Below are 25,844 nucleotides of genomic sequence, written 5' to 3' on the forward strand. Positions count from 1 at the left end.
GATAACTTCATTAATAGTGAAGGTAATTGAAGAATCGAACAATGTTGAATTCTCTCTGTGGTGGGACTGTATAGTGAGGACATGTATACAGGGTGTTACAAAAAGGTACGGCCAAACTTTCAGGAAACATTCCTCACACACAAATAAAGAAAAGATGTTATGTGGACATGTGTCCGGAAACACTCAATTTCCATGTTAGAGCTCATTATAGTTTCGTCCACCTACGTTCAATGGAGCACGTTATCATGATTTCATACGGGATACTCTACCTGTGCTGCTAGAACATGTGCCTTTACAAATACGACACAACATGTGGTTCATGCATGATGGAGCTCCTGCACATTTCAGTCAAAGTGTTCGTACGCTTCTCAACAACAGATTCGGTGACCGATGGATTGGTAGAGGCAGACCAATTCCATGGCCTCCACGCTCTACTGACCTCAAGAAATCTCTTGACTTTCATTTATGGGGGCATTTGAAAGCTCTTGTCTACGCAACCCCGGTACCAAATGTAGAGACTCTTCGTGCTCGTATTGTGGATGGCTGTGATACAATACGCCATTCTCCAGGGCTGCATCAGTGCATCAGGGATTCCATGCGACGGAGGGTGAATGCATGTACCCTCACTAATGGAGGACATTTTGAACATTTGCTGTAACAAGGTGTTTGAAGTCACGCTGGTACGTTCTGTTGCTGTGTGTTTCCATTTCATGATTAATGTGATTTGAAGAGAAGTAATAAAATGAGCTCTAACATGGAAAGTAAGCATTTTGGGACACATGTCCACATAACATAGTTTCTTTCTTTGTGTGTGAGGAATGTTTCCTGAAAGTTTGGCCGTACTGTTTTGTAACACCCTGTATATCCTGTTGGCAGAGCATTTGTTATGATATATAGTGAAAATTTGTGTTGTAGCAGGACTCAAAATTGGACCTTCTGCTTAATGAAAGCAGTTGCCTGAACCGTTTAGGCCATCCAAGCATGCTTCCCACCTGACTAAAATTCCCAGCCAGTTACATACTACTAGCATAGCATCACCTACCCACGAACACCTCACTTGCCATTTCCCATAAGAGGTCAGCTTCAATGTGTGGCCACGTTGATACTACACATTTATAATATAATATTTCTCAACTTCATTAAATGTGTAAAATAGGAGTGGTGAATGGTGACGGATGTGTGACTTAGAATTCAATTACTGTAGGTAAAAATGTAGGTTTTTAACTAAGGATTTAAACATAAAAAAACGGTCATGCATTTGAAATGTACATTTTTTGATTAAGTTGCCAGCTAATTGAGCTCAAATTTCATCCATGGCCGATGTATTGAAAAGGTGGTAGATACATGATGGGGCACAAGCACATTTTGCTGCCAATGGAAGTCAACATCTACATCCTAATATTGTCTAAGATGGATAGATCAAACAGTGCTTGTACCTTGGACCGAAAGATCATCTGACCTCAGTGCTCTGGATTTCTCCATCTGTGGTCATCTCTGAAGCGAAGTGCACAGCACTCCTGTTAATAAAGTTGAAGAACTGGAGAAGCAAATGCACAGTCTTGTCAAGATTTATGAGATGATGTGGTGGCTTTTGAAAGATTTCATAAGTCATTGCAAAGTTGAGTGCAATATTTCATCAAAATGTATGACAAATGGAACACCTCCTTTAACAACTATAAGTGAACAGTAAATTATATTGTGTAGCATGCTGAAGCAGTATTGTGTTTCTTGTTAAGATTGGCCGTGGATTAAATCCAAGCATAATTAGATGAGGACTTGATGAAAAAGTTTATGTTCCACATTCATTTATACCAACTGGGGCAGTATTTCATCCTGAAATCAGTGGCTGTTCATAACCACACAGTCAAAACTTTCTCAGATGGCTTGTTTGCAGACAAGTATTTAAAAGCATGTTTTTGCTTCCGTTATCCTAACTTACACTTGTGTCAGTTTGTGTTGTCAATTATGATACAGCATGTATGCACATACTGCAGTATGAAGGAAATTGTTTAGGAATGTGGGCCACATCAATATTTATTTATTTATTTAGTCCTACTAATCCTACATGTATAGAATATATACAAGGATATTGGACATGGTTAAGTCCTTACAACATAAAATACAGTTTGTATTGCATTCCTCAGGACTACATACTTAAGCAATTTAGCAAAGACTCATATATATGCAATAAACATTAGGGACAACATACAAAGTAGAATATTCATAATGCTGATTTATTTTTGTTGTTTGGTTCCTAAGTACTCTGTCAGACTGTAGAATCAATGGCAAATTAAATATGTCTTTATTTCAGCCTTAAAACTACTGAGTTTACATACTGACTTAATATGGCAGGTTATTGTAAATTTTTATCCCAATATGTAGAGGGCTTTTTTGGCATGATGTTTTCACCTGCTTCATATGAAGATCAGATTTTTGTCTCGTAGAGTATGCATGTATATCTTCATTTTTTAATAAGATATCTGGGTGTCTATCAATATATTGTTTTACAGAAATTGATGTTTCAGAGATAAAAATGCAAGGAAGAGAAAGAATTGACATTTTTTGAATATGGGCCTGCATGATTTCCTATTGTTTACCCCTTCAATAATTCTTAATACTCTCTTTTGCATCCTGAAAACTTTAATATTTGTTGTTGCATTGCCCCAGAAGATTATGCCATATTTAATTACACAATGCACATAGGAGTAGTATACATTTAACAGGCTAGCTTTACTGCAACAACTTTTTAAGATCCTCATCATGTTGCAGGTTTTACTTAGTTTTATTTGCAGATATTCAATGTGTGACTCTCATTTTGTGTTGTTCTGGAGCAAGAGTCCCAGAAATTTTGTGCTGTCAACACTTTCTAGAACACTGTCCCTTAGTTCTATTTGCATGTTTGGGTAGTGCCTTCCTTTTAGATTGTAGAAATTCAGTGCTTCTATCTTTGCTTTGTTTATAATTAGCTTGTTATAGGTGAACCACTGTTCTACACTGTTCATTGTTTGGATAGCAGACTCTTTTAGTTTTTCTTCTCTTTTCCCACTAATAAGGAAGCTTGTATCATCTGCAAATTGGAGTGTAGTTTGGCAATACTTGTTGTATATAAAGTCATTGACATAGAGGAGCTGATCCATGAGGGATGCCGTATTTCACAGTTTCATGCCCTGAATAGTAGTTGCTGATTTTCTTATGGCCAGTATATTGCACTTCACCCTTTCTGTAAACCATGCTCTGTGTGTGTGTGTGTGTGTGTGTGTGTGTGTGTGTGTGTGTGTGTGTGTGTGAGTGAGTGAGAGAGTGAGAGAGAGAGAGAATTTTAACTTTATTGAGGAAATCAGACAATCAATTAAAAAAAAAATCTAAAATTTTTGAAAATACGGGCAGTAGGGCTATTGGCCTATAATTTGAAACGTCTTCTAGATTTCCTTTTTTGAGCAGTGGTTTTATTTTTGCTATTTTTACACATGAAGGGAAGGTACCTGATGCCAGTGAGCTGTTGCAAAAGTGTGTCAAGGTTTCAGCTCAAGTAAGACAACATTTTTTTTTTAATAAACACATCTGGTCTTCCTTCAATTCCACATGAGTACCCTGTTTTCATGGTTTTTATAACTCATAAAATTTCTTCTGATTTTTGGGTGAAAGGGACAATGATGTAAACACATTTCTTACGCTATTGGATGATGGAGGTGATATTTTGTTGTGTCCTTCCAGTCTACTCACTAACTGTTCACTTATTTTTGCAAAATACATAACTCTCCTCTGGTCTCTTGGTATCAATGTAAACTCTTCTCTTTAATTGTTACTTAATCTGATGTTGAAATTATGTATGTACCTGGTTCATGAAACTCTGTTCACACACACACACACACACACACACACACCACACACACACACACACACACACACACACACACACACACACACACACACATACACTCAAATGCAACTCACACACATGACTGCAGTCTCAGGCAACTGAAACCATACTGTGAATAGCAGCATCATTGCATGATGGGAGGGCTGACTGGGTGGGGGAAAGGAGGAGGCTGGGACCGGGAGGGGGAGGGATAGTATGCTAGGGATGGCGGACTGCTGCAGGTTGGGCGGCGGGCAGAGGAGATGGGTATGGGGGGGAGGGAGGAGGAAGTAGTGGAAAAGGAGAGACATAGAGAGAAAGAAATAAAAAGAAAGAAATAGAGAGAAAAAAATAAAATAAGTAAATAAAAAATAATAAATAAATAATAGAAGACCCTTATGTACAGCCCAGCCACCCATGGTCATTGCATCTGTAGTGATGAGTGGTTTCTCTCAAAATATGAGAGTCTCACTGAAGCCTTCACTGACCATAATTATCCCCCCAACCTTGTACAAAAACAAATCTCCCGTGCCTTATCATTCCAGTCTCCCACCACGTCCCAAAACCCCCCTGTCTGGCCATACAGGAGTTTTCTCCTCACAACTCAGTACCACCCAAGACTGGAGCAACTGAATTACATTCTCCACCAGGGTTTCGATTACCTCTCATTGTGCCCTGAAATGAGAAATGTGTTGCCCAATATCCTTCCCACACCTCCCACAGTAGTATTCCACTTTCCACCGAATCTACACAATATACTCATCCATCCTTACACAACTCTGGCTCTCAATCCCTTACCTCATGGCTCATACCCCTGTAATAGACCTAGATGCAAGACCTGTCCCATACATCCTCCCACCACCACCTACTCCAGTCCGGTCACTAACATCGCCTACCCCATCAAAGCCAGGGCTACCTGTGAAACCAGTCATGTGGTCTACAAGCTAAGCTGCAACCACTGTGCTGCGTTCTATGTAGGCATGACAACCAACAAGCTGTCTGTCCACATGAATTGCCACCGACAAACTGTGACCAAGAAACAAGTGAACCACCCTGTTGCTGAACGCACTACAAAACATGATATCCTTCATTTCAATGACTGCTTCACAGCCTGTGCCATACGGATCCTTCCCACCAACACCAGCTTTTCTGAATTGCGCAGGTGGGAATTTTCCCTGCAATATATCCTATGTTCCCATAACCCTCCTGGTCTCAACCTTTGTTAGTCGCTGTCCTCACCCATCCAACCCCTTCTCTGCTCCCATTCCAGCACTACACAACTGTCATTCCACCACCACACCCAGCCTTTATTTATTTATTTTTATTTATTTTATTATTTTATTTTTTATTTATTTCTTTCTATTTCTATTGACATAGTTCTTTTGTGGGTCTTTAAAGGTTAAGTAAAACAGACACATTACACTGACATGTAAACAGGAAAGATAATCTAACTTCAATTTAGGCCAGGAAACATATTTCAGTAACTTTAATATATTGACATTGCACTCTATTAATCTCCTTAATTAATACGATTAGCTCATGTCTCTCATTCCAACATCTACATCTATACTCTACAAACCACTGTGAAGCACATGGCACAATGTACTACTTATTAGGGCTTTATGCCATTTAATTCACATGTGGAGTGCTGGAAGATTGAATGCTGAAACACATCTGTGCAAGCTTTAATTAATCTAATCTCATCTTTGTCATCCCTTTAGGAGTGATAAGTAGAGGTTTGTAGATTGCTCACTTCAAGTTGGTTCTTGAAACTTCATAAGTAGGGTTTCAGGGGACAGTTTGCATCTATCTTCAAGTGTCTACTAACTCAGTTTTATCAGCCCTCCTATGTATCAAACAAACCTGTGACCATTCACACTGCTCTTCTTTGTATACATACAACATCTCCTGTTAGTCCTATTTGGTACAGGTCACACACACATAAGCAATATTCTAAGATGGGTTGCAAGAGTGAAGCTTGGTAGAAATGTAGAAGGATCCTGAAATTCTATCTGAGGAATAAGAAGTTTTCATCTTCAATCATTTCTCTGTTTTTTATTTATTTATTTATTTATTCTTTGCCCATGGACTCCAGCTGAAAATCCAGCTGAGAGTATTGGGTGTGTCATACAATAGGCTATTAACATCAAACTTGATTTCATTATATATAAATGAAGCAAATGATTAAACAGAAATAGTCCATAATCATACAAAGGTATTACATGTTTCACATTATATGTACATACAAAGCCAAACAACATACATGATAATTTTAATGATATAACATATTAAACACCATCTTAGTATTCTCTCAAACTGTATATACATTTCTCTGTGAGATATAGTTTCAAATGATTTTTAAAACATTTTAGGTCTGTTTCTTTTTTAATGATTTTGGGGAGTTTATTAAAAAACCTTTTGCCTGCTTCTTCTGGGGCAGTCATAGACAGTTTTAGATTTCTGTTTATCATGTAGTAATTTTCATTTCCTCTTGTACCGTGTTTGTGTACATCTTTATTTAGGAGGTGTTTATCACTTGACGTTACCGCCATTATGCTTTGGTACATGTACAGTGAATATACTGTCATAATATTATAGTATACAAAAGCTTGCCTACAGGTCTGTCTTGGTGGTATTTTTGCAATGCATCTCACTACCCTTTTCTGAATTTTGAATATTCTTTTTAGGTAGCCAGCTTGTGCACTTCCCCATATATGAACTGAATAAGACAAATGTGGGAAGACAAGTCCATAATACATTGATCTGAGGACTTTATCATCCACAGTCTTAGCTGTTTTATGCATGATGAAGATCTGTTTGTTTATCTTTTTACACAGTGCATCGATGTGCTCCCCCCATGCCAAATGTTTGTCTATTATAGTTCCTAGAAAATTTGTGCTGGTTACTTCTTTAATAGTCTTTCCATTTATATTATAATTTTCACTATGCTTGGTCTGAAATACTACATTCATTGTTTTAGACTGATTCATAAACAGGTTGTTTTCTGTTAAATATTTATTTGCATTTTCGATAGTCACGAGTGCTTCCTTCACTAGGATCTTATGAAAGCTTCAGTTTTCAAAGAACTTAAAACCCAGTCTGTTCTTTGTATTTTAAACTGTTCACTTACTGTTCTATAACCAAGTCTGAATTCCAAGGAAAATTAAAAATCTACCTTGTTAGTCCTTCCTTCTATAAATTTTATGACTACTGAAAACTTTAGTGATTTCTAAGATTTTCTTCATGAGTCTGATTGATGATTCAGGCTTCTCAGGTACTCTGAGCACTGGTTTTTTGTAGGTTCACTGCCTAAGCTACATCCATTCTGTGGAGTTGGCAAAAGACACATGAACACTGCTCAGAGCACTTAAGAAAAGAACTTTATCAATTACTGAAACATTATGCACAAGATTCAGTTGGCAGTTTGTGTAAATACCTGAAGCATATTATCAATTAAAACCAATCATTCACAGTGAGACACTCAAAAATTGTTCATGGTAAAGAGACATTTATTCTTACAGCATTAAGAACTGTTATTTTGTTCATAAAAATTGTTATGAGTTTTAGAGTCTTGTCAACAGCAGTTAATAAACAGCAGTTAATTAATGTAATAGCATAATAACAGCATTTTTAAATTTATTTTCAAAGTAGTGCATTTTTTGCTGCATCAATCTAACATCTGTGAGCTTAAACTCTTTAGGGCAGTTTAGTCAGAGACAGCCACTCAATCTAATTCTCACAGTAAATTTATCAACTAGGATACCTTAATACTCTAATATTATTATAGGCAAATCAAAGTGACAAAATCACAAAACAAAACCAATAATCAACAGCCTATCAGGCTACAAAATGTAGCTCCTCATTCTATGTGTAAGTACTGAGCAGGTTAAAAGGCCTCCTAAATCCGAGTACAGAAGAAGAGTTAACCTACCAACATTATGAATTACCTCGAAGAAAACTGCCTATTGACAAACAGTCAACATGGGTTTAGAAAACATCATTCCTATGAAACACAACTAGCTCTTTAATCACATGAAGTGTTGAGTGCTACTGATAAGGGATTTCAGATTGATTCTGTATTTCTGGATTTCCGGAAGGCTTTTGATACAATCTGAGCAGCCGTCTCAGATGATGCTGTTGTTTATCAACTAATAAAGTCATCAGAAGATCAAAACAAAATGCAAAATGATTTGGAATAGTTATCTGAATGGTGCGAATAGTGACAGTTGACCCTAAATAGCGAAACATATGAGGTCATCCACATGAGTGCTGAAAGGAGTTCATTGAATTTTGGTTACACAATAAATCAGTCTATTCTAAAAGCCTTAAATTCAACTAAATACCCAGGTATTACAGTTACGAACAACTTAAATTGGAAGGAACACATACAAAATGTTGTGGGGAAGGCTAAACAAAGATTGCGTTTTATTGGCAGGACACTTGGAAAAAGTAACAGATCTACTAAGGAGATTGGCTACACTACACTTGTCCATCCTCTTTTAGAACACTGCTGTGCGGTGTGTGATCCTTTCCAGATAGGACTGACGGAGCACATTGAAAAAGTTCAAAGAAGGGCAGTACATTTTATATTATTGTGAGTATTGGAGAGAGTGTCACAGAAATAATACAGGATTTGGGCTGGACATCATTAAAAGAAGGCGCTTTTCATTGCAATGGAATCTTCTCACTAAATTCCTATCACCAACTTTCTCCTTCAAATGCAAAAATATTTTGTTGACACTGACCTAAATAGGGAGAAATGATCTCCACAATAAAATAAGGGAAATCAGAGCTCGTACGGAAAGCTATAGGTGTTCATTCTTTCTGCATGCTATACGAGATTGGAATAATAGAGAATTGTGAAGGGGGTCGACGAACCCTCTGCCTGGCACTTAAATGTGATGTAGATGTAGATGAAATCTTTAAGTAACTGGCCAAAGATATGAATTGGGAATATGTTTACAGTGCTCATGACTGAATAAAACTACAACACTGTCACTGAAATAAAGGTGTCTTGCAGGACAAAAAATATCTCCAATGGTGTCAGTTTAGCTCTTACAAGGAATACTGCAGAATATTAAGCAAAGTAATCCAGACACGTACATAGATTTACTGTGAGGAAAAGATAGCAACATGAAACAACAAAATAAAAACAAATTGGAATATAGTGAAAGAGGAGACCACTGTAACTAAAAACGTACAGTAAGAGACAGCTTTAAGGGTACATAATACATTGGTAAAAGATTGGTGTAGTGTGGCAGATCTCTTTAACAAGTACATTATATTTGTTGCTGATAAGGTAGGATTTTCAGGACCAGTAAACAATGCCCTAGAATATTTGAGACTAGCCTTGACAAAAAGCTTCAGTTAGATGGATATGGCACTCACTTCATCAAATGAAGTAACTTCAATAATAAAAGCTTTAAAACCAAGGCATTCTAGTTGTTTGATGAAACATCAACAAAGTTTGTTAAAGAGTGTTCTAGTGAGTTCAGTAAAATCTTAAATTCTTTGTGCAATAACTCTTATCACTGAAACATTTCCTGACTGACTGAAATATGTTGAAATTAAACCTCTTTTCAAGAAAGGGATAAAAAAAATGCCATCAAGCTGCAGACCAGTTTCTTTTTTGCCAGCATTCTCAAAGAAATGTATAGGCAGCTTTTTAATCACAAATAACATACATTCCAAAACACATTTTGGATTTATGAAGGCTTCTGAGAATGCTATTCACACATAAAGTGAGTATGTACTTAATTCATTAGATAATAATTTACAGGTTACAGGTGTTTTCTGTGATTTGTCAAAGGCATTCGACTGTGTGAATCACAACATACTTTCAACTAAATTAGGGTACTGTGGCTTCACTGGCAATATTGAAAAATGGTTCTAGACATATCTTGCAAATGGAAAACAGAGGGTTTCATTACAAGAGACTGAAGCTATAGTCATCATCAGATTGGGAAATAATGACATGTGGGGTCACACAAGGGTCCATCTTAAGACCATTGCTTTTCCTTGCTTACATAATGACCTCTGATCAGTTATATTCCCAGATAAAGAGTTTCTTTTGTTTACAGATGATAGCAATATTGCAATGAATAGCAAGTTAAATATAGTTTTAGAAAGGGCTGCTAAAGACATTTTCATTAACAATAATAAATGATTTACAGACAACTTACTGTTGTTAATTTTGAAAGACTTACTACATGTGGTTCAGAACATGTAAGAGGTTCACAGCATATGCAGAAGTATGAACAAGTATGGATAGATTAGGTGTACTTTTCATTGCAATTTATTCATCATTAGGAGATCTTCCAGGATATAGAACACATCAAAAAAACAAGAATACACAATAAATATTTACAATTAAAAACAAATGAGCTAATGTACATTTCACAAATTATAATGAAATGGTTCTCATGAATGTGTAATAAGCCAAAAAATTTCAAACAATTTTTGTTTACAAGGTAACATCTTATTTACAATAACTGCATTACTGCACCATACTTATACAGAAACCAGACTGTACATATTACTCACATTATTTGATATTATTAACAACATTTGCACATTATTTGGTTCTAACACAAAATTCATCAATGGAGGAGAAGCAGCTGACCACCAATACTCCTTCAGACTCCTTTTAAACTGAAATTTAACTGCTAATAAACTTTTTATGGCTGCTGGCAAGTTACTGAAATTGTATGTTCCTTAATAACTGATACCTTTCTGGACTAAACCGTTGTAAAGATTTTTCCCAGGTACTGGGTATGGTGTTTTGTTTGAAGGATCTGTGATAGGTTGCAGTTAGAGGAGGGGCTAACTCAGCCACAATTTCATTATATAATCTCATAGGGATTCCATTGGGCCCTGGAGATTTATTCAGTTTTAATGATTTGAGCTGTTTCTCAACACCACTGTCACTGATACTGATTTTATTCATCCTTTCAGTGGTGTGAGGATTAAATTGGGGCAGTTATCCTGGGTTTTCCTTTGTAAAGGAGCATTTAAAGTCATAGTTACACATTTTAGCTTTTGCTTTGCTAGCCTCAATTTCAATTCCTGTCTCATTTGTTAGGGACTGGACACTAACTTTGGTGCCACTAACAGCCTTTACTTATGACCAGAATTTCTTTGGGTTCTATGAAAGATTGTTTGACAATATTCTGCTCTGGTAGTCATTGAAGGCATCATGCATTGCTTTCTTGCCAGCCAAACACTTTGTTTTACACCTCTTATGCAGTAAAACTCTTTTTCTTGAGATGTTTCTTTGCAGTAATTGTATACCATGGAGGTTCCCTCTCATTATGAACTGTTATAATGGGTACATATCTGTTCAGTGCATGATCAACTATTCTTTTAAACCTGAGCCAGAATTCCTCTACCTTGTCCCGCTCTGTGCTGAAAGTTTCAAGTTTCTCATTTAGATATGACACTACTGGTTTTTATCTAGTTTGCAGAAGATATATATCTTTCTGCTTGTTTCAGTTGTTCTTCGTACTTTTGTAATCATTGTTTCCACAACAGCATCATAGTCACTGATAACAGTTTTGATTTGGGCATCTTCAAAGATCTATTTGTTGCTATTAGATCCAATATATTTCCATCATGAGTGGGGTTCCTAACTATCTGCTCTAGGTTGTGTTTTCAGAGAACACATTTAATAATTTTTCACAGAATGTCTTATCACGCCCACCGCCAACAAAACTGTAATTTTCCCAATTAATTGTTGGATGATTAAAGTCTCCACCAATGATTAGAGTATGATTGCGAACTTACATACAAGTGAACTGAGGTTTTCTCTATACTTTTCAGTTACATCAGGAGATGAGTCTGATGGGCAATAGAAGGATCCATTTATCATTTTATGCTCACCCCTGATGCTGAGCCTTACCCAAATAAGTTCACATGCAGCTTCAGATCTCTGTGGATGCTGAAAAGTCTAATCATAGTTTTGTTTGCAGTGCAAATATTATCAGACTTAGGTGACATGAAGGTTGCTTCCTTTCATTCCATAATGTCATATGGTATCATATTCTGGGATAACTTTTCAAGTCAAGCAAAAGTTTTCAGAATGCAAAGGCATGTAACCTACATTACTTATGGTGTGATTTTATGAACATCCTACAGAAATCTGTTCAAGGAACTTTGTGTACTACCTACTGCTGCTCAGTATATTTATTCTTTAATGAAGCTTATTGTAAATAATATAGCCTTTCTTTCCAATAATCAGATCAGTTCCCAAAATCAATGCTATGGACAGAACAAACTACATAAAATACATAAGAACTTAATGGCATCCAAAAATGGGTCCATTGTTTCAGGAATACATATTTTCAATAAATTGCCAGCAAGTGTAAGACATTTAGCTGCAATAATGTTCAATTTAAGAGGAGCCTGGAGGATTTACTTGTTGCTAATCCTTTATATTCCATTGACAAACTTCTAAACAGAATCATTTGATACACTGTGTTGTTTCATCATTATTGTTGTTGCTTGTACTTCAGGATGAAAGCCACTGGGCATGATGAGTGAATGAACACTATTTTTTTTAAAAAAAATTAAGTCATATTTGACATGATCAATCATTAATTTCTTCTTTTATCTCAGCACAGATCAAGACAGATCAAGACAAATCTAGCCCAGAAAGCTCTTTAAAAATTCTCCCTTACAAGTGGAAAGCTCCAAGTTATAAGGCAATAAAACTGTTGTATTTATCATTTGTTCAAATAGAAAATTAATATACTCTTTTTCTTTCTGCAGGTACAAGCTGAGAAACAAGGAATATCAAAAGAGTCAGCCAGTTACCTTCTGTCTGCTGTTGGTATAGCTAATACAGTAGGACGTGTTCTTTTAGGCTACATTTCAGATAAGCCATGGGTCAATCGGTTGTATATATACAATGGGTGCCTTGCAATTTGTGGCATAGGTATGCAATGTTCATTCTTATTATAAATAGTCAAATATTTTCTACTATTGGAAATAGTAAGTAGCTTCTTTCTGTAAATATACTATTAAGATTCTTCATCAAATATGAATCTTTTCACCTTCACTCTGTAATGTGTTATAGAAGTGTTTACTATTTGAACTACACAAAATAGTTTAATATCAATTTTGTTGCCCCTGTTATATGTGTTACAGTAAAGAACTCATATGTTGTTATTTTGTACTTACAGCAACAGCTATGAGTGTGCTCTGCCATGATTTCTATTCAATGGCAGTCTACTGCTGTGTATTTGGTTTTACAATTGGAGCCTATGTTGGGCTAACCTCAGTTATTCTTGTTGATCTTCTTGGCCTTGATAAGCTCACAAATGCCTTTGGAATCCTCTTGCTCTTTGAAGGTGTTGCTTCACTTTTGGGGCCTCCCATTGCTGGTAAGTTTCGTAAAGTAATCTCAGATAACCACAAGAAGTTCTATATGTAGCAGTGTTCTTTGAATCATAGGCTCTCTTAGTGTATAACCATATTTAGTTCACAACTGTGGCACCCAGTTGTGGAAGAAGTTGTGGCAAAATACTTAGAAGATAAAATATGGTAACTGTCATTATTTGTCGCAGCTATCACGAGCACTGCATATACCTTAATTTGAGGTTTCCAAATTTGTCACCATGTCTTGAAACCTTTCAGATGACAATGAGATGCCAATTATTAGAATATTTTTATTATTGTCAGTCTATTTTTTTAACAAAAACATTTTTTCTAAGTTTCTTTGGTTGCTTATATCTTGCCAAAAGAAATGGTAACATTCAATCAGAGAGAGTTTTTAAAGAAATTTGTTGAAAACATCTTGGTATTTTAAGTTCGTTTTTTATTTATGTAGATAAAGAATTATGTAATAGTGAGAAGTACAGCTATAAAGAAACGAAATACTCAGATGCACAATTCGCCAATGAGGCAAAAATGATGTTGCCACCCTCCTCCGCATGCGTGCGTGCACATGTGTACAGACAGACAGACAGACACACACACACACACACACACACACACACACACACACACACACACACACACATATGGTTCCTTTGAAAGTGCATGGCTGTTTTCCTTCTCCATCCTTCCACTATCTGAGCTTGCACTCCATCTCTAAGACCCCATTGTCAATGGGATGTTAAATGCTAATCTCCTCCTGGTCCTTCAACTTGTTACATGTAATCAGTAACATACATAATCTGCAAAGAGAATGGGGATTATATATGGCGGTAGTATCTGTTCCCGAAAGAACAGTTACCGTGGATGACCATGCAGCTTTGCTAGAAATGAAATGATAATTAAATGGACATCCTAGCTGCAAACAGGCATTGAGGTACTTCATTGGGGACATGTTGAAAATGTGTGCCCCGACCGGGACTCGAACCCGGGATCTCCTGCTTACATGGCAGACGCTCTATCCATCTGAGCCACCGTGGGCACAGAGGATAGTGTGTCTGCAGGGACTTATCCCGTGCACGCCCCCCGTGAGATCCACATTCCCAACATGTCCACACCACTACATTCGTAGGGTGCCTAATAGATGTTTGCCCATCATACTCATTACTCGTGGCAGATTAATCTACCAAGTCCCGTACGAGTTCGGGCATAGCGTGTGCATTCGCACAAGAAGGTCAATGGCCGGGAAGCCATATTTTAACTATATATGGCGGTAGTATCTGTTCCCGAAAGAACAGTTCTAGCAAAGCTGCATGGTCATCCGCAGTAACAGGCAAGCATAGGTGCCAAGTGCTGGTGCACACCCCTTTTAAAACAGAGAATAACAAGACTTTTCAATGACAGGCACACTGCAACATAGTAGATGATCCATCTACCAAACAATTTTGGTTTGGTTCCCAGCCACAACACCACACGGCACATGCACCAAAGGCCACAATTCGGCTTCTGGTAAGGGGCTCTGATGTTGCTGCCATCATCTATCTGCAGGCAACTTCATTGTGCATGTGCAACTTTCAAATGTGGGTACTATAACAGACTGTAGCAGTGAAATGACGTCATGCAGCTGACTTGAAAAAATATTGTGGGATTTTAGACAAGAGTGCATCAACAACCCAAGGAATTCAGGAACACTCTGAAAAGACAGGAAAAATGTGCAAATTGTGATTAGTAGTAGTCAGAGGGTTGCAAAGACCAAGAAGGTCCTTCTGCTAGGGAGGAGTCAGGGGATGGGTCTGTCTAAACTATTATAGAACTCCCTGAGTAATGAATACCAGGTAACTGTATTTTTAAAGCAAGTGGTGTCACCTATGATTTAGGCCCTCAGGGGAAATATCTTGGTAAAGACGATCATCTAGTGGTTATCGGGAGTGCCAGAAACAGTTTGGAACATAGCTTCATCTATGCAATTGAGGATAATATCATGCATGAAGTGCCCTTCAAACAAATGTGTAGGTTACTCTTTGAGCCCTGGATGAAGTGTTCCATTCAACACAGAAATGCAGAGCTTCATGACTAGGGAGACATGGGTGTGATCAATGTACCACCTTTCACACAGTCACATCACATATGGCATGGTCTCCATATGAATGTTTCTGGTAAGAGATTATTCGTATGAGTAATTTACAGTGGCATTAAATATGACCAGAACTATATCTGTCAAATCCTGGAGATTTAGGATATTTTCACTAGACACAGCAGCAATAATAAATGAAGAAACAAAAAATGGCAACTTAGGTTGCAAAAAGTTTAATGACCAATACATTGGGACTTTTCCATTAAAACTTAAGAGGTTTGTCGATTAAAAAAGAGCTGCTCATGTCAATACAAGGCACTGGGAGATCTGAAGGTGTTTCTACAGATGTGATATGCATAATAGAACATCATCTGGAAGTCACAGAAATTGAACAGATGCACTTAGAAGGATACAAGTTAGTATCACATTACTGTAGGTGTAATATGAGGACACACAGTAGATGAGAAGTTTAATTCATTCCTAAAAATATTTTTTTTTCAGTCTTATGAATCCAGTTTCCCTTTACAAAGAGGACAGGGATATTTACAGTTAAAGCCAAGGAAAAGGATGGATAATGTCTGGGATCAAAGTATCATGGTATCATGAGCTAGGAAGAGAGAGCTTCATTTAATACAAAGGGTTGTCTCTAATCAAGACTAAAAATGTGCTGTAAGCAGTACTGCAAAATTTTTCACCTCATCATAAAAAAGGCAGAAATCATGTACTGTGCCCAAAAATTCAGAATTCCAAGACCAGGGCAAGGACAGCTCAGAGCAATCTTGGGCATGAAATGAATAAACTTGGCAAGCCAAGCCAAGAAAATCATGTTGGGTGGTATGCTTAGCAACTACTTTGTAGTCCAGTTGTCTGCTGGCTACAGTTTGGTGGGGGCCATTCATGCAGACACATAACTTGTTGTTTGGCACTATCAAATAGGGAGACAAGTGATCTATTGTGTTAAAATGTATGGATTAAAAACCCTAGGTCAAGATTGCACAAATGGCTGATACACACTGAATAAAATAATAATTTCATGTTGATCTGAAGATGACTCAACAATAAGCTGAAACTAGTTATCAATAAAGAAATTTTTACAATCTTGAACCAGGATTTTTCATCCATACATTTTAAATGACTTATTAGTTGCCATGTCCACATAGAATATGGCACAGTAATTGCAGCTAAACTGGTAGATGGATTGGCTACTTTCACAGGTGGCCCTGCCTTTGACTGAGTAGTGTAAGGGAAAGTCAAATGGAAACTGAACACCCAACACCACTCAAAAGTAAACACCATGCTTACTAAGGCATTTATTCCTCTTGGGGATGAAGCAATCAATTCCTGTTTCATAGAATGCAGTTGTCCATTGATGGATTCACAACTGCACCAACTCTTGCACTTCTTCATCCAACTGAAACTAGCTTCCATTCATGACTTTTTTCAGGTTGCCAAAGATGTGAAAATCACTCAGTGAAAGATCTGGGCCATACACAGGATGTTGCAATGTTTGCCAGAGAAATGATTGAAGTGTAGCTTCATCCAATTGGTATTGTGGGGGCAGACATTATCATGAAACAGGATAATTTCATTCAAAAGCATTCTAACAGTCTGAGGGCAAATGGCAAAGTTGTTGTTGTTGGTGTTTTTTTGGGGAAGGAGATCAGACAGCGATGTCATCGGTCTCATCGGATTAGGGAAGGACAGGTAAGGATGTCAGCCGTGGCCTTTGAAAGGAACCATCCTGGCATTTGCCTGGAGCAATTTAGGGAAATCACAGAAAACCTAAATCAGGATGGGCAGATGCGGGATTGAACCATCGTCCTCCCGAATGCGAGTCCAGTGGCAAATGGCAAAGCCAACAGTGGAAACCTCCCCATCTCTCCCACCAAAGAAATCCAAAGCTGTTCACAGAAGTTCTGGTAACATCATGATGACCTCCTTCTTTGACTGGAGGGCCTCTCTTCTCATAGAGTTCCTCAAGTATGGAGCCACAATAAATGCTCAGTGCTATGAAGACACTTTTCAGAAACTGTGCTGTGCCATAGAATAAAAACACCCAGGAATGCTATCAGATAGAATCATCTTGTTGAATGATGATGCCCACCTCTACACTGCCACTCAGACAAAAGCTACACTTAAGCGATGCTGCATCCTTCGTACAATCCTGATCTTTCACCATGTGATTTTCACATCTTTGGTGACCTGAAGAAGGGCATCCATGAATATTGGTTTCCATTGGATGAGGAAGTGCAAGAGTAGGCACACTTGTGGACCTGTCAGCAGCTGGCCACATTTTAAAAAATGGGAATTGATCATCTTATCTCCCAGTAGGATAAATGTTTCAATTTTGTGTGATCATTACTTTTGAGTGGAACCATTCTGTGATCCTATTGTGTCAAGAGATCAGTTTTCATTTGACTGCCCCTGATAGATGCCTGTAGGAAGACTGGAGTGGATGGCAGTAGGGGGATGTATGGGATATATCTTGCATTTAGGTTTATTGGGAGGATACGGGCTATGAGGCATGGGTTTGGGAGCAGGGGTGGAGAAAGGACAGATAAACATATTGTGTAGGTTGGGTGGGGAGTGGAATACCACTGTGGGAGGGGTAACGAGAATATTGGGGAGGATATTTCTCATTTCAGGGCATGATGAGAGGTAGTCAAAACCTTGTGGAGAATGTGATTCAATTTCTCCAGTCCTGATAGGTACTGACTCACAAGAGGTGTGGTGTTTTGTGACTGGACAGTGGGTATGTGGGCAATGATAGGTGACTGGTGAGACAAAGTATCTGAGATCTGTTTTTGGACATGGCGGGGAGGATAACTTCATTCCCTGAAGGCCTCAGTGGGATCTGTGAATATTTGGAGAGAGATTGTTTGTCATTACGGATGTGGCGACCACAAGTCACTAATCTGTGTGGAAGGATTTTCTTGATGTGAAATGGGTGCCAGCTGTCAAAATGGAGATATTTTTGGGGTTGGTAAGTTTGATATTGATGGAGATATTCAGTTAGTCACCCTTTAGATGGAGTTTGACTTTGAGGAAGGTGACTTGTTGGACCGAGGTGACCAGGTGAAGCAAATGGGAGAGAGCACATAGAGGTTCTGGAGGAATGTGGACAGAGTGTCTTCACCTTTTGACAGATGGTCACATTAATGTGAGTGGTCAGTGTAGTTGATCATGGTGACCAGAAAGGAGGTTGGAGGTTTGGAGTCAGGAGTTGAGAAAGATTGTGTTCAGTAGCTGCAAGGTCACAGGAATTGTGACGTTAATGTAGAGGGTGGTGACATCAACAATGACAAGCAGGGTGCCAGGTGGAAATGGAAAAGGAACTGTGGAGTGTCAGTAGAGGAAGTAGTTGGTGTCTTTTATATAATAGGGAATAGGCTGGAGGTGTTGGTCCACAGGGGCAGAAATAAAGGTATCAGAAGTACAGATCAATGGGCACACAGTGGATGATGAGGCTCTGTTTGTGAAATGCCTGAATAACCAGCTGGATAATAAACTGAAATGGGTCCAAGCATGTTCTTTTAATGTAACACAAAATCTCAGCTCTGCCTGCTTTGCACTCAGAAATCTCTCTCATTGTGTTGAGCTGCAGACAAGATTGCTAGCGTACATAGCTTATTTTCACTCACTTCCATCCTATGTCTTCTGGGGCATGGCAGCTGAGGTGAAAAAAATTATTATTCTACTGAAGCATGAAAGAAGAGCATCATGTAAAGTTCATAAGTAAGCACTTTCAAGAAGCCTTTGGGACATAGGGATTCTTACACTTACATGCCAATAACATACTCCCCTCACAAAATGCAAGAAATAGTAATAATCTTCATATGGACTATGCATCCCTCTTTAGGATTCAGGATGAGTTTTGTATTTTATGCAAAAGTCTATAGAAGCTTACAAGTTGACTCCTGGCTGCAAATTGAAAATCATCAAATTTTAAACACAAAGTAAAAGAAAATGTCATGAGCCACTCCTGCAATAAATTTGAATACTCGGACTCAGGAATGTAAATTCTGCATAACTACAATATTTTTATTAGACAGATTTTTGCCATTATGTAGTTGTCTGTGTGAAGTTAAAATGCTTTTTTAGAAGTATTAGATAATAACAGCAGATGAGTAGTATAGAACAAGGAGCATGGTAGTTTTTGAAGTAGCTGTTTTTCTCCTAACATAAATGTGTAAAAAAAAAAAAAAAAAAAAAGAAGTCCTGTGACTAGGGCCTCCCGTCAGGTAGACTGTTCGCTGGGTGCAAGTCTTTTGATTTGATGCCACTTCGGCGACTTGCGCGTCGATAGAGATGAAATGATAATGATTAGGACAACAAAACACCCAGTCCCTGAACGGAGAAAATCTCTGACCCAGCCGGGGATCGAACCTGGGCCCTTAGGATTTACATTCTGTTTCACAGGCCACTCAGCTACCAGGGGCAGACCTAAAGTAATGTAGAAGTGATACAGAAGTATCAGTTTGCGTGGATTAGCAGTAGTCATAATCTGTTGTTAGTATAATGTACAGAAGTGGCTGGCAGTGGTTGCTTCAGCCTAATAATGTATAACTTGGCTCAACAACATCCCAGGAGGCTCTCCATCTAGATGGGATTAGCAGAACATGAAGTGTGCATGAATGAATGATGAATGATTGAATGAACAAAACATGATCCAGTGGGAGACCTAAGATATATAGATTGAACTTATTAGTAACACTTGTATATAGCTTCCTTCCCTAAATATAATATGGAATGGGACTTGAAGAATAATTCAATAATGATAAACAGTTATCCCGAGCAGTAAAGCATGTGCCAAAATAGAATCCAGCGTACAGAGTCAACATTGGTTGTGGCTTTTTTTAACCAGCTTTGGTCTGCACAATTTTTGTTGTGTGATGAGAGAGAAATACTTGTTAATTATTGAACCCTGTTAATAGAAACTGAGAGAAACTTTGTTGCAGGTTGGCTGTATGATGAACTGGGTTCATACGATCCTGGTTTTTATGTTTCTGGTGTTACGATAGCACTAAGTGGCCTCATGTTGTTTGTTATACCAAGTTTGCAGAGGAGACAAAATTTACGTTCTCAAGAGGCAGAATGCTGACAAAGAAGTAATTGTGTCTACATGTGAGGAAGCACAACTCTTAATATTGTGTGTGTTACAAGAAAAGCATTTATGCAGCTGTATGGAAAGTAAAGCAAAGTGATAAGTAAGGAAACCAGATCACTAGCTCTGTGCTAAGTGAAAAGTGACTTAGAGATAAGTATTGTATGATTCAATATTATCAAGTGATTTTTATGTTTATATGTTTATTTAATGTGTCAGGTGGGCTGCTGGGTAAAGTGCAATATTTTATGTTAAGTTCTTTGAAAATACCAAGGAATTTAACTTGGACCGATCTTTTTGTAAAGACTTGCACATTACTAATTTCCTAATGTTTGTATAATGCTGTAAAAATGCCTGCAAAAGTCATTATATGATTAAGTGAACATATCAGGTCCTAAAATTTGCATATTACTCATAAAAATTTCTGAGAGTAACTTGGACTGTGATATCATATTTTTATTTAAGTAATTGTAAAGACAAAATAAAGGTGTTTTGTTTCTACTATTCCCATAACAGAAATTCACTGTAATATATGTTAGGTTATTTGCCATTTTTACAACAATTCATTTTCTAAATTCTAGTGGGCATAAAGAAAGTGGGTGACTTTTATAAATTTATATGTTGCAATAAATAATGCTTATTTCAGACAGTGTCTACAGCAAATATGAAACAGTGAAGGTAATCTCCTCTTTGCTGTAATTTGATTCACAATTATCATGTTGGTCTGCCTGTCAGGGTGTTCCTCAGTTTCTTGTGGGTACCTAGACACACCAGTAATGGTAGGATAGTGCTAGCCTGCCAAAGAAAAAAGAAAACATATTTAAAGAGTCAACAGTAATTTCTAAAACATAAACACTGAATTAAATAAATAGATTAAAGTGCTTGTGTCTATTGCAACATTTACATCTACAGTCCTCAGGATTGCCAAATATAGAAAACATAAGAAACAACAGTCAGAAAATCTATAATAACAATACTCAGAGCAGCATTCACTCCTTTTCGGCAACAACTATTGTTAAAGACAAATTCTTGTTGAAATATTTTTAAAGTTTAATATCTGAAAAATATGCAAATTATCATGTTTCCATTTTTCATATTTAGGTATTCAGCATGAGAATGCTAATTGTTTATGGTAGAATACTGTAAACATATATATTTAAAATTTTATTTGAGAAACCCAAGGTACTCCAGAGCATTTTAATGGCATTTATTTGTGTCCTACAAGCAAAGTTGAAGGACCTTGGAAAATAGGTACAGTAAAATATAACAGAGAAATACTGTCGAACCACAAAGGCTTGTGAAATGAGCAGTTATAAAAAAAAGCTCAATTATTTTTGCAATTTCAGAAGAGTCTGAGCACAATAATGATAGTGTAGATTTGGGAAAGACATCGTTTGACACTGCTTTCCTTGTTTTAGAATAGTTTCCCAAGTGATATTCCCACCTTTGAAGGAAAAGGTGTACTAATAGTACAGTTCATATTTTCTGATGAACTGTAGAACAAATAGTTTTCCTTTTCAACATCAGAGATAGAGGTAACTGAAACCTCAGACAAAACATTCCACCCTCCTAAGCGAAAATTTTTAGAAGATGATAATATCCTAATTTTTATAATTATAGAAAATAAGTGTAATTCACTGAAAGGTAACAAAATTAACAATTATTTTTATTTTTTGTCTTTTTATTTTTTTCATGTTGATAAAAATAATATTTCATCTCCTCATTAAATATAACTAACTTAATAAGGGCAAGAGAAAGGGGAAATATGATAAAATACTTTGGCTCAATCTACAAGAAGAGTGTTTTTCACTGAACTGAACTCTGTCTTTTAAAGTGATCTTATCCTTCTCAGAAGCTAAGATAAGCTGTACATGATATGCATGCATGGTCTTCTGTGGAAGTTTACATTACGCAATAAAATGATAAATAACTCATCTCTTATACTATCAACTAACGCATTCCATTAGTTTCCTTGTCTGAATTGTAATCCATTGGATACATAAGTTACATAACATAGTAGTCTGACCATGTGCAACTGTCTTCTTTTAACATCCCAATGTAGTTTGTACCTTTGTCAGCATGCCTCATGCTGGTTTCTAATAAATCCTTCATCTCTATTCCATTCATACCATTGTGTACTATAGTACAGTTGTGAAAGTAGCACTTTCTTCCTACAAGTGGATATTTACTTAACTGTGCCGTGGGATGAAAAGGGACAATTAAACAGTACTTTAAAAAAGTGGACCACCATTGGTCATGTCTGATAACAATCACTGATATCATCTTGTCATATCAGCTATTTGGATGAATGCGTGAGTATTATACCTCTCACCATTCCTGCGAATCCCTATTTGGAATTTTTTATCTTTTGTTTCACAGTACTTATTATGGTCATTTATCTTGTACTCCTCCAGGCTATTTCAGTTTTTATTCTTGTTTAAGTACCAACATATTGCTTATTAAACACTTCTATTTTGTACTTTCATTTCTCCTTTTCTTTATCCTTATTCTTCTTCCTTGCATGTGGACATTTTCTTATTCACTTTGTCATTTATTTTCGCCATCTGTCCTAAGCAGCAGGAAGTTCATGTGCCTCTAGCCTTTTCAGTCTTCCTTTTTCCTGTTATCACTTTACATTTCTGTTATTTCATGTTAAAACACTGCATATAAAAAACTTTGGCATTATTCAGAAGTAAACTGAAAATATCACAACTGTGAATGAATGGAGCACTTTAGGTTTTGGCTACATTGAATGCTTCATTATCACTCCAACCTCAGTCAGTTTCTGCTAAAAGAAGGATCAGTTTTGTGTATTCAAGATTTACTTTAACAGTTATCTCATAATGTTAAGCCTTTAATAAGCAGTAAAAAACAATTTAATTTGTAATTTGCATTCCTCAATCCACTTTATGCAGGATCAAAATTTCCTAATAAATTTGACAATGTGGTAGACACAATTTTGGTACAAAATTGAATGCCAGAGACTTGACTCTCTAGGTACCTGTATTCGTCCATCCAAGCTTCTGAATCCTTGTGTGTGAGCTCATCACAACTGACAGTCTCTCAGCTATTACTTAATATCTTTGTTTTTCCTGTCTGAAGCTGTCGTTTGTCACATTATAACAAATTTTTTAAGGCAACAGATGAGTATGACTGCATGATCTTCCACCTACAATCTCAACTCACAGTTTCATCTTTAAAATGAATGTGATTTGTTTTATCAACAGCTATGTCCAGTTCTGCTCTTTCTGTGATTGTTTGATAGTTAACCGAGACAGCATAGCCTTCTTTATTTACTGTGATGTGGTATCTTCAATGAACAAAAAATATATAAGACTTTTGTTACAACATCAGTAATGTACAGACAAGATTGGCCTTTCAAAACATCAGCTTTCCCCTGACATGTGGTTTAAGCTTTCTTTTTCTGCATACATTTTATCAAATAGTAATGCCTGTCTAAAATTAAGTGCTTAAACTCTACTCATACAATTGAGTCCCAATGAAAATGAAAAGAAAAATGTGTTTGCTATATGCGGAGACACTTTGTCACTACACATTATAATGAGAACTGGCACTGACCGAGACAGCCAGACTTCCTTGAAAATGTGTTGTGCTACAATTAGACATGTACATGTATATTTTTATGCATGTCTTAGCAGTTTGTGCCACTAATATGAAAGAATTAAATGTCTGAATAAACAATTTGAAACAATGTGTGTCTTCCTAACTGCTATTTTTCTTATAGATGGTTTCTGTACAGCCCACTTCTCTGAAAACTTAGTGTAATACATACAGTTAATAAGCAACATTTAGTATAAGCGGCCTCTATTGACATTGTAGTAAACATGCATATATTTTTAATATAACATATTACTAATCATTGTATATATTTTGAGATTATGATATACACTAAAAAGAACCAAACTTGTGAAAATTTTCACAACACACTTCATCATTACATTTTAGTCAAAGCATACAATACTATTCGAGTTATGCTTCCCAAATATCACCATTCTTTTCCTGGCTGATATTACTGACCCTACTCCTGAACCATTGTCATCATTTCATTTACATCACTGCTGCCAAAAAGAAGGTGTCTTTATCTCTTCCACTTTCAAAACTAAAGGAATAGATAGTGTAAACATTCTCACAATGAGAATAACCTCAGGAGAATAAGTTCAGTAATTTATCTACTTATACAGAGAAAAAATAGACCATTTTGTGAAAATTTCAACAAAATAAGAGTTATGTAAATACATTTAAATCCCAGTAGTATATTTTCAGCAATGTACACCTTGATAGGCACCTTTCATCAACTTTTATTCTAGACAAAGGTGTAACAATACCTTACCTTCTTGCAAGCAGTCGACCAAGAAAAATATAAACCTTAAGGTGCATTATTTCTTACATTATTGTTATTGTTGTGGTATGTAAATAGTAATTTTTAAGAATATATTTTGTTGTATATATGACTTTCAACATGAGAAGCTGAATTCTCTGTCTTCTGTATGTTGTGTTGTTTTATGAGACTAATGTTGTTTATGGAAAATGAAATTTATTCTCATATATATTTGTCAGAAAAGCAGTTGTTAATTTGTATATATGTTATGTTTCTTTATTTTAAGAGTGTTTCTATATGGAGTTTGCTATATACTGTGAAGTTATGTGTGTAGTATTATATTAAAATCAGATATTTTTGTATTTGTTGCATTTATGTGATCACTTACAAATATACTGTGACTTATTTACAAATTCGCTGTATACATTGTAAATCCGGAAGTATTTATGAACAGGCATCTACATTAACTGGCACATAAGCGTCTCTGTATTATTGTCAGGTGTGAATTATCATTACAGAACTATTTTGGCTATTATTTTAAAGTAATCAAATGAAGATGTATGTTTCTTTTAACAATCAGTTGTCACTGGCATTAAGTCATTATAAAAATACTTATAGTCAAGTAAAATCTGTCCAAAATTGAACCTTACCTTTTTGAATTTGCTACAGAATGTCATAAGCATTTGTGATGCAAGCAGTTACTGTACTATGTTTGCATTGATAAACAAATCAGCCTATGTGTAGGAAAATATTTGTTTTGTTGATTTATTATGGAAAGGATGATATACTCAAACAGGGTAGCTGTATGAAGCTAGTCACAAGGATGTGGAACAGTGTAAACTGAAGAAATAAATAAAACTATTTATAAATGGTGACTTTACTCCATAATGTCTGCTGGCTGTGCTCAAATAAATACATATAACCATGAAAAAAAATATTTGTTTTTTATTTCTGAGGGAAATTATGTTTATATCTAAAAAGAAAGATGATGAGACTTACCAAACAAAAGCGCTGGCAGGTCGATAGACACACAAACAAACACACAAAATTCTAGCTTTCGCAACCAACGATTGCCTCATCGGGAAAGAGGGAAGGA

At 36.6% G+C, this 25,844-nt stretch overlaps 2 protein-coding genes and 1 non-coding gene across 3 annotated transcripts in view; 1 reads left to right on the forward strand and 2 right to left on the reverse strand.

The window, feature by feature from the left end:
- The window catches only part of LOC126088213 (monocarboxylate transporter 9), a 687,744-nt gene extending 666,795 nt beyond the window's left edge, over positions 1–20,949 (forward strand). The window contains exons 7-9 of the mRNA XM_049906338.1: positions 12,626–12,791; positions 13,039–13,239; positions 20,264–20,949. Of these exons, the coding sequence (XP_049762295.1) occupies positions 12,626–12,791; positions 13,039–13,239; positions 20,264–20,406 (510 nt within the window). The 3' untranslated portion in view covers positions 20,407–20,949. The remainder of the gene's footprint in view (positions 1–12,625; positions 12,792–13,038; positions 13,240–20,263) is intronic.
- On the reverse strand, positions 14,199–14,273 carry Trnat-ugu (transfer RNA threonine (anticodon UGU)). Its single transcript has one exon. It is a non-coding gene; the product is annotated as a tRNA-Thr (tRNA).
- Positions 20,950–21,092: 143 nt separating the features above from the next.
- The window catches only part of LOC126190912 (visual pigment-like receptor peropsin), a 173,063-nt gene continuing 168,311 nt past the window's right edge, over positions 21,093–25,844 (reverse strand). Inside the window, exon 8 of the mRNA XM_049931542.1 lies at positions 21,093–21,204. Within this exon, the coding sequence (XP_049787499.1) occupies positions 21,124–21,204 (81 nt within the window). The 3' untranslated portion in view covers positions 21,093–21,123. The remainder of the gene's footprint in view (positions 21,205–25,844) is intronic.

This window comes from Schistocerca cancellata, chromosome 6 (assembly GCF_023864275.1).
Source record: "Schistocerca cancellata isolate TAMUIC-IGC-003103 chromosome 6, iqSchCanc2.1, whole genome shotgun sequence".
In the NCBI taxonomy this organism is placed as follows: domain Eukaryota; kingdom Metazoa; phylum Arthropoda; class Insecta; order Orthoptera; family Acrididae; genus Schistocerca; species Schistocerca cancellata.